We start from the raw sequence: 10149 nt of genomic DNA on the forward strand, positions 1-10149 counted from the left end.
ACGTGCCTTCCCAGCTAACAGAGGTTTTCCGGACACCATTAGCCATCTTCCAGTGAAGGTACCTGATTGTTGATGCATTACCTTGGACCCTTTATGGCCTTAAGACTATAACTGTGTAACCAAATAAACCCCCGTTTGTAAAAGCCAATCCGTTTCTGGTGTTTTGCATTCTGGCAGCATTAGCAAACTAGAACACTACCTTTGTATTTGTATTTTGGTATTTTTTTCTTAAATACCCTCCCACCCCAATTGTATAAGTGTCAGGCTCCACAAAACCTGGCCGACCGCAGTGCAGGGCTAGCACACTCTTAAGTCCTGCTACAGCTATGTGAGGTGCTGAGGCCAGTTACACAGCCACAGACCTAGAAGCTGGGTATTATCAGGTCACTTGGGCCAATTAAGCTCTGAAAAACAGGATAAGTTAGAAAGTCACCCGAGTGGTTCTAACCCAAATGCCTCTTAATCAGCTCACCTCTGAGGCACTTTAGGTCACCAGTGACATTCCTGGGCCCTTCCCTGTCTTTGCTTCTTAAGGAGCCTGGCAGTCAGGAGGGGCCTGCCATTCACCTGTGGTCGATTTTCCTTCTGGTGGATAGTGTTTCAAGACAAGAATAGTTGGTCCAGGTCCTTAGTGAAATTAAACTCTTGACTGCCAAAAATATATACTGTGTTTAAACAAACATAAAAGTGTTTACAAAAACGAGGATTCCAGTTTCTTGAAAATGAAGGGTTGTCAAGCATTTGTGCTAGCGTCACCTAGTGACAGAAAGGGTAAGTTCAGCTCACCAAAACTGATCAAAAACTGGGGAGGGAAATGCTGCTGTTTTCCCTCCCTTTTCTGGTTATACAGAGTGCTGTGATTTACTGAATTCCACTGCGACTTTTAGTCATTAACTTATGTCCCCTAATCTTGTAAGTAAATAGTGAAACAGCGGGCCAGGTAGAGATGAAATGTATGAAATAAAAACTAGGAGGAAGAGGGGCAGGGCCTATCAGAACCCCTGATGGCACTGTTTGCAAGGGACAGGCATCAGTCCCTTAGAGGAAGTTCAGCAAATCGCTGGCCTCATGGGAGCAGGAGACCCCTTTAGATGAGCTGCCGGGCACAACTCTGCTAACCCCTGCCTAACCCTGCTAGATATTCTGGGCCACCCTGGCTGCTCACTTGAACCTGCTAGTGAGGCTGCCCCTTCAGTTTCTCTCCTGACCAGCTGTTTTTTCTTTTTCTCACCCTCCCCCCATCTCTGGCTCAGCCCACATCTTTCCTAGCTTCTTTCTACCACGTCTGTTTCAATTCTGCTCCTTTTTCCCCTTCTATTTTAGTTTTCCTAAAACCAACCTGGCTATAGTCACCTAGTTGCATCCTCTATCGAGTGTTCATTCAACAACCATTCATTGAACCATCTTTGTGCCAGACATTATGTTCTGCATAGGAGATTCAAGGTTGAAAAATAACATAGTGTTGCAAACACAACCTTTGGAATCAGACTGCCTAGATTCAAATCCTGGTATTATCACTTCTACCTGTGTGACCACGGGCCAGTTATGAACTTGACTGTGCCTCAACGTCCTCATCTATATAAAAGGGTTAATAACTATGGTCTTTTCCTCACACGGTGGCTGAGAGAGTTGAGCTAATATGTAAAAGGTGTAGAATGGTGTCTGGTGGCTGGGAAGCACTCAGGAAGTGCTGGTTCTTAAGGCATAGTCCTTGCCTCTCCAGGCGCTCGCAGCCTACAGTTGCCCCTGTCCGCTGTACAGCATCCCTGGCAAGTAGTAGTACCCTCTGGGTCTTGTACCAGTAGGTAACAGGTACTTATGTGGCAGATTCACTGGGTGACCCAGAGAAGTAATTTCTCCTCTCTAGGTCTTATTTTATGTATTTGTAAAAGAGGGGAGTTGTACCAAAACCGATTTCCAAGATCCCAACAAGTTCCTTGTTCTGGGCCAAGTAGCCTGAGTTTCAATGTCAGCTTGAGCAAAAGTCACTTAGCCTCTCTGGGCTTGTCTCCTCACCATTACTAGCCACCTCTTGGGGTTGTGGTGAGGATTCAATATGACGACACAAGCGCTGCGCTTCAGCAGGCTGCCTGGCACCGGTGCCTGGCACGCAGGGAGCGCTCCGGGAACGCCAGCCTTTAAGGTGCTTCGGAGGACTCCCACCCACCCTCCGTCGCGGCCCTTGCCCTACGGCGCACGCGCGCTGACCTCCGAGACAGCGCTCGCCTGGCAGCAGGTTCCTGGCTTCCGGTTCCGCGGGTACCCAGAGGCGGGATTGAGGCAAATGGCGGCGTCCACAAAACGGGCCACCCGGGGCGTTGAGGAGACCGCGGCAGGGGAGGAACGGCGAGTTCTGGAACCCGGGGCCGCCCCGTTCGGAAATTTCCCTCATTACTCCCGCTTCCACCCTCCAGAGCTGAGACTCCGCCTCCTGCCCCCGGAGCTGCTTCGACGGCTCTTCCCTTCCGCCGGTCCCGACACGAGACCGATCCTGGGGCTCGACGTGGGGTGTAACTCCGGGGTGAGTGACAGGGGAGGGATCAGAGGTCAAGGAGCCAAGCGGTTGGCTGCCTTAACCTTCACTGGGGTTCTGGCCTGGGCGTGACATCACACGCATCAAGACTTTCCCAAAATGAGCTTAAAGGCGTAGCGATGATTGTTCCGTGCTCCTGCGCCCTGCGCGCCAGGGTCCCACCAATGTCTCTCTCAGGAACCTTTGGGGAGGAATCATTCTCAACTATGTTCCGAATTCCCGTGTCCCCACCCACGCGTTCGCCGCCCTCACGGCCCAACCCCGGTAGGCGGGGGGACACCCCGTCTCGGCTTCCCGCGCCTGCCTCTGGTCTACGGTAGCTGGCGACCTAGCTGGGGGGAAGGGAGTTCTGGAGACTCATGTTTGGGAGCGTGGAGTTGAGATGAGTTTACTGGGAGAGATGAGGGAGGGATGACAGAGTCGTGCCTGGAATTAAGGCTCACGTATGTGCCGTAAGTGGAGCCAAGTGATTATTTTTAAAGCATTGAGTTGAGGGAGTACAGTGGAAAAGATGGAGAAGGAAATTATAGCATCCTGCCGGAGGAATTGGAAGAGGGAGGCATTGTCGCGTCTTCTTACTGCAAAGTACTTTTTTAGGCGTATAATGATTATGGTTAAACCACATGCAAAATAGCTAGATGTCTCTTTGATACCTATTTGTATCCACTGGGTGTTCCAAAAGTTAGTACACTCATTCCATTCGCTCCATCACCACCGATCAGGGGCAGGAGGGGGTGCGGAGAATTGGACTTACTGTGTTGATGGTCTTCTGCTGAAGAGACTGGTGGAGGGTTAAAGGCCATGAGGAACACAGCTGGTAAGGAGGGGGTGGGGTGAAGAATTTGAATATAGACTTAAAGGCTGGAATGAGCATATGGCTGCGTGCGTATCCTGGTGTTCCCTGAAAATGTTTCTCCACTGTGATATTGAAAATGAGAAGGGGAAAGCAATGGAAAAGAGACCGAGTTTAAGGCTTAGAATTTCATACAAGGCATTAGGAAACAGCTGCAGACTTTAAAGTTGAGAGAGTAGTGTGTATACACATTGGAGGCAAGGACTTGCACTTGATAAAACAAGAAGTTCAAAATTCAAAAGGGTATATAGTGACTGTGTCCTCCTTTTCCCTTCCCCAGGGGCAACCAGTGTTATAATTTATTGGATATCCATCCTGTGTGTATACAAATATTTATGTATATATAAATTTGTCCCCTTTTAGTTTTATAAATAGTAGCACACCATTCTGCATCTTGCTTTTTCATTTAATAATTTGGAGATACTCATAGCTCTATATTTTTTTTTAACAGCCTCAGATGTGCCTTAATTTAGGAGTTTTTTGTTTTTTGTTATTTTTTTAATTTGATTTTTAAAACTCTAGATCTACTGAATCAGAATAAAATCAGATTTCCTTTTTTAAGCTTCCAGGGGACTTTAGGATTGGAGAATTTAGGGTGGGGAGAATGAAAAGATGTGGTAGAGGAGGAAACAATGTGAAGGAAGTGATCAAATGTGGAGCCACACTCAAGATCAGATGAGAGGAGGGAGAATGAAGAGGTAAATAGTGAGATGAGGAGAAAATCAAGCAGGGTGATATAGGGCCTTGCTACCCAAAGTGTGGGCCTTGGATTAGCAGCATTGGCATGACTTGGAAGCTAGTGTTATAAATACAGAATCTTGGCCCCTATCCCAGATTTACTAAATAGGAATCTTTAGTCTAACAAGATTCTCCACATGATTGTATGCCCATTAAAGTTTGTGAAGCCTGGCACAGAGGAAAGAACCTGATAAAGCCTTGTCTTGCCATGTACTATCCATGTAACAGGTTAGTCAGTAGCCTCTCTGAATCATAATTAAAAAAAAATTTATAGTGGTAACATATATACAACATAACATTTCCCATTTTAACCACTGAACCATAATTTTTTGGATATAGTTTTTGTTGTGAAGTGTGCCATGTATAAAGAAAAGTTCATAAAACATAAATCGGTACTTTATGAATAATTATAAAGCAAACACTTTTATGACCACTGTCCAGCTGAATAAAATATTGCCACCATCCCCCAAATTCCCCACATACCTCTTTCTGATCATAAACCTCCTCTTTACCTAGTAACTACTAGTCTGATGTTTTATTTTTCTTTCCTTGCTTTTCTTCATAGCTTACTATTATATACCTAAACAATATAGCTTAATTTTTATCTATTTGAACTTCTTGTAAATTAATGCTTACCATATATTTTCTTTTGTGTCTTCCTTTTTTCATGTAGCATTATGTATCTGTAGGAGTCATCCATGTTGTTGCACTGAGCTTAATTCCTTTGTTTTAAATCACTGTGTAGTATTCCCTCTTAATGAATATACCTCATTTATTTATCCATGCTACTATTATGGGACGTCTGGGTGGTTTCCAGCCACATTTTCTTCACCTGCACGAAGAGACTATTTTCCTCACGGGGCACAGAGCAAACGAGGTAGGGAATAGGAAAATGCCTTAAAAAAACTGTACTGAACAACACAATTTTGAGTTACTTATAATGGTTATAGAAGTAATAATGGTTATAGTTAGAGAAAGAAGATGGTAACTTGTTTAAAAGTCAAAATGGTGCTAAGATGGTAAAAATCACAAATCACTGGATTTGGCTAAAAGGAGATCAGCAGTAAATTTGGGGAGTGATGGCTACAGAAGCAGAATGTCCCAGAAGGGGTGTTGAAAACAGTAGTAAAACTGAAGCTGTGGGGTGAATGCTGAATGAAGACTTTTTGGATTCTAGGCTTTTCCAACCAAAGGTCTGAGAAGTAGGTTTTTTACAGGATGATGTTTATTCCTCACCTTCCTGGTAAGGAACTGTGGTAATATCTCTGAACCCTGTTCCTTCTTGCTCTTGTTTCTGGGGTCTGAAGTACTCAAAAAATGAAAAAAGGAAAAGATAGAAAGCTTACCAGCATGTTACTTAGGCTGGAAAACACTGCTCTAGGCTTCTTTGTTGCATCCACTGGTTTTTAACTTCCAACCAATAGGATCCAATTTGTCTCTAGTGTCAGGAAACTATAGAAATGATGCATTACAGCTTGTGACCCCTGGAGGGCGCTGAGAGCCTGGTCTGTGAAAAATTTTTTCACCCTTAGAGTACTGTTTAGGAGCCCCATGTCCCATAAAGCCAAGGACAAGTGGCATTCTCAGTGGAAGAATGAGAGATGAATGTTTCTCTTCCATTCACTGGTTGAGAGTTACAATGACAAAGCTCTTTTGGATTCCTCTAGGAGCTGAGCGTGGCTCTATACAAACACTTCCTTTCCTTATGTGATGGGGAGACCTGTTCAGATGCTGCAAGAGAACTTCGCCTCCTCTGCTGTGACATAGATCCAGTCCTGGTGGAGCGAGCTGAAAAAGAATCTCCTTTTCCTGGTGGCTTGACCTTTATCACCCTGGACTTTATGAATCAGAGGACCCGGAAGATTCTCTTGAGTTCGTTCTTAAGCCAGTTTGGGTGTTCAGTTTTCGACATTGGCTTCTGCATGTCAATAACCATGTGGATTCATCTGAACCATGGGGATCAGGGCCTGTGGGAATTCCTGGCCCACCTTTCTTCCCTCTGCCACTACCTCCTTGTGGAGCCACAGCCCTGGAAGTGTTACCGGGCAGCTGCAAGGCGTCTCCGCAAGCTGGGCCACAATGATTTTGACCACTTCCGCTCCCTTGCCATCCGAGGTGATATGGCCAATCAGATTGTGCAGATCTTGACCCAGGACCATGGCATGGAGTTAGTGTGCTGCTTTGGCAACACCAGCTGGGACCGAAGCCTTCTGCTCTTCAGGGCAAAACAGACAGAGACTCATCCAATCCCTGAATCATGATAGAAGAGGAGAAAGAAAAGAACAGATTAAGATTCTTGAGGCAGTGAGATGGGAGGAGAAGAAAACCAAGAAAAGAGATAGTGAAAGGGTCTTACACTGAGAATTAAGATTCCTGGGTTCACTCTCCTTAACTCCTTAACAGTTTGGTAGCCTCAAAATCGGGCAGAAACTTGTGGCAAAATGTCCAAGGCATGTCGTGTCCTTTTGTACCTCTGGAACTAAGCACAAGCTGTTCCTTTGCTCCCCTTCTCTCTCCCTTAACTCCTCTACTTTGCAATCTAGGTGAACTATTTGTCCTAAAAGACTGCTCAAATGTTACATTTTCTTAGAAATCTTCCCTGGCCCCTATAGTACTTTGCATTGTTCACTGCATTTTAGCGGGGACTTTGCATATTATACTATTTACCTCATCACATCATAACTGTTTACATCCCTCTTTACCATGGCCACAAGATTGATCTCCTCAAGCCCAACTTATCTCTGTACACATAGGCCTAACACAATGCCTAATACATGGCAAGAAGCCGAAAATTATTTGTTGAGTGACTATACAAATGAACAAAAGAGAAATCCACCTGAATTCAATTATTGAAAAGAAAAGGGAGACTATGATTGGGCAAAGACTACCCAGGAAACCATGAGAATTAAAGGAACTTAGAAAGTTGAGAGTGAAATAAGCTTGGCCTTTGTTCTTGAAGTTTGAGGTATGTTTTCTCAAACATGTCTTGAAGACAAATTGTCCATAACAAGGCCTTGACTATTGGTGATCTGGAAGAGGACAACAGATAAGGCTGGATAAAAAATTCGGAAGTCATTCACATAGAGTGAGTAAGATTTAGTAAATTCCAAAAATAAGTGTATATGGTAGGAGAGGGCCAGGGGCCAGGTCCTAGGTCTGAGGACTGCTCATAGTTATTGAGTGAGGGGGGAAGGAGCAACCAAAAACAGTCTGGTTAGAAACAGAAAAAAAGAAAACAAACAGAAAAAGATAATAATATAGCACCATGTGCCAGACAGTGTAACTTCATTTATCCTTGAAACAACCCTATGAGGTAGGTTCTGTTATCTCCATTTTGCAGATATGGAAACTGAAGCATAGAGAAGTAAAGAGACTTTCCCAAGGTTACACACCTGGTGAGTGGCAGAGCTGGGCTTTGAACCCAGGCAGTGTGGTTATAGAGTCTGGGCCTGAGCTGCCGTGAGATGTCCCAGAAATCGAGGTTGGGAAGAGAATTCAGAGACCCATGAGTTGAGGCAATAAAAGCATGAGCTTTGGAGTTACTGTGCTTCCTCACTGTATGTGTTCAGACCTGGGAACAAGAGACTGAGCCAGGCCACACTTAGCTATTCCTGATATTCTTAGAATTCCCCTCACAGGAGTCAGACCTAATCCTAGGTTGAGTCCTAAGTAGTGTACCTGCTGCTGCCTACCAATTAAACAGGCTTGGCCCTCATGCTACTGTCAAATTTAGGAGTTGGCAGCCACAAATGCAGACATAGACACTCTTAAGTCTTGCTCCGTCCCAGCAACCCTCTCACTTTACCCTTGACTTGCCAGCAACTCTAACCTCCTGAATTCCTTAACTTTCCGGTCTGCCCTTAGCTTTGATTCCTGAGTAGGACCTCCTGAAAGTGGGGGTCAATCTATTTCATCTCAGGACACAGGGATTCCAAGACCAACTCAAGGGTGGACTAAGATCCTGAGATCAATTGAATTGGATCCTTCTCAACCCCCTGGGATTGACTTTGGCCTGGGGTTGGTACAGTGGAAAAATACCGTTTGGAAAAAAGATCTGCTAGTAACTCCTTGTATGGTCGCCTTGTTCAAGTCATTTAACCTCTCTGAGCCTTGGTTTACTTATCTGTACAACCGAAATAACAAAATCTTCCTTTTCCTATGCCTAAATGGGCCAAAGGATATGAAGGTATTTTGCAGAATTTAGTATTAAACAAAAAGATGCTGTCACACCCTGCAAACATGCCAGAGATCATGCTCAGGCTGCCCTAGACCGCAGCTATGCTTGGTAGATCAAAAAGACTTACGAGAAAAACATCTCATTTCTGTAGAAAGCATGCATTTTACTATTTCTAATAGTTTGTTTTTTAGGATGGGGAAGTTAAAAGGAGTTCAGTTTCAGCTCTATAGAGCATTTTAAAGGAATCAGTGTTGGGAGGGAGCAATTGTTGCTAACAGAGATGAGGCCAGTTTATGATGGTCTCAGAGTGATCACAGTGGTTACAGAGATGAATTTACCCATTTCTCTGCAGATCTTAATTTAAGAACACTTTGAAACCTCTTTACCCTACTGTGGGCTCTCCCACCATCCTTCACCAAGACAGTGCAAAGGTGTATATATGGGTCCATGGTGAGCTGAAGAATGGCCCCCCAAATGTCCATGTCCTCATTCCCAAAACCTGTGAATGTTACCTTAGATGGCAAAAGGGTCTTTGTGGATGTGAACAAATTAATGATCTTGAGATCAGGAGATTAACCTGGATTATCCCATGGGGCCCCAACTGTTATCATAAGTGGTAGGAGGCAGAGAGGGAGATTTGACCACAATAGATGTGACAACACAAGAGGTTGGAGTGAGGAAGGGCCATGAGCCAAGGAATGCAGGCAGCTTCTAGAAGTTGGAAAATGTAAGGAAAATAGATTCTTTCCTGAAGCCTCCCATGGAACACAGCTCTGCCAACACTGATTTTAGATTTCTGATCTAAACTATAAAAGAATAAATTTGCATTGTTTTAAGCTACTATGTTTGTGGTGGTTTGTTACAGTGGCAACAGAAACAAACATAGGGGCTCTGACTACAATGAGATCTGGGCACAAGACCAAGCGGCACCTCTCCCAAACAGTTCTTTCATGGCATAAAATGGCTCCAGCGACCATAGTGGGAGGCAGGGGCTCTGTCTACATGGTTAACTGAAGAGTCTTCAACAACTAAAAGTTTTGGGAGATGCTTCAGTATCTGAACCTGACCTGTTGGGAGGAACCATTGTATTTCAAGTCTATGGCAGATAGTTCCAAAGAAAATATGTAATTAGTACTCATAGCTGTGTGGCCCTGGTACACCAAAAAGGTACATTATGGCCTATGAGCGCCCTTGAAGGCAGAGTATCTTTGACTCCAAAAAAAGATCATTTTATTTACCCTCAAACCAGCCTAATTGAGGATCCAATACCAAGCATGGTGAGACTTCTTAAGGGACAAAAAATAGAATGGTCTTAGGTATACTTAAAATTTTTTAAAAATATATTTTATATATCTAATATATCAAAAATATTTTCATTTCAACATATAGTCAATGTAAAAATTATGAGCTATGTTACACTATTTTCTTTATAATTCAAAATCAGAGGTGTATTTTATACCATGTCAGTTCAGACCAGCCACATTCCAGATACTCATTGGCCATACATTTTTATGGCAAATCCAAAGGTATCACATTCCTTCCATATACCCAGCTTGAATTTAGCTGCTGTAGGGGCTAGGGGAAAGTTGATAAAAGAACCCTTGACTTCCAAAGGTTATCCTTGATTTGTTCAACAATTATGTTAAAGTTGAGGAGAAAAAGAGGTTCATACAAGGTAGCAAGGTTCAGAAAAGGGAAAAATCTTTGTGGGCTAAAATGGGCATGGAAGACTTTCTGGAAGATTTGAGACTTGAGCTGTCCCTGAAAGGGAAGGTGGCATTTGGAATGAGAGACAAGAGGGGAAGGAGCATTGCCTGTGAGCCTGGAGGAAGGAACCTCTTGGCAGGG

At 44.0% G+C, this 10149-nt stretch overlaps 1 protein-coding gene across 1 annotated transcript; it reads left to right on the forward strand.

Annotated features, from left to right (window-relative positions):
• Positions 1–2261: 2261 nt before the first annotated feature.
• On the forward strand, positions 2262–9142 carry BCDIN3D (BCDIN3 domain containing RNA methyltransferase). The gene is given in 3 exon segments (XM_037845858.1): positions 2262–2521; positions 5792–6380; positions 6383–9142. Coding segments are annotated over 3 exon segments (876 nt in total). The 5' UTR covers positions 2262–2284; the 3' UTR covers positions 6433–9142.
• Positions 9143–10149: the final 1007 nt, after the last annotated feature.

This window comes from Choloepus didactylus, chromosome 8, assembly GCF_015220235.1.
Source record: "Choloepus didactylus isolate mChoDid1 chromosome 8, mChoDid1.pri, whole genome shotgun sequence".
NCBI lineage: Eukaryota > Metazoa > Chordata > Mammalia > Pilosa > Megalonychidae > Choloepus > Choloepus didactylus.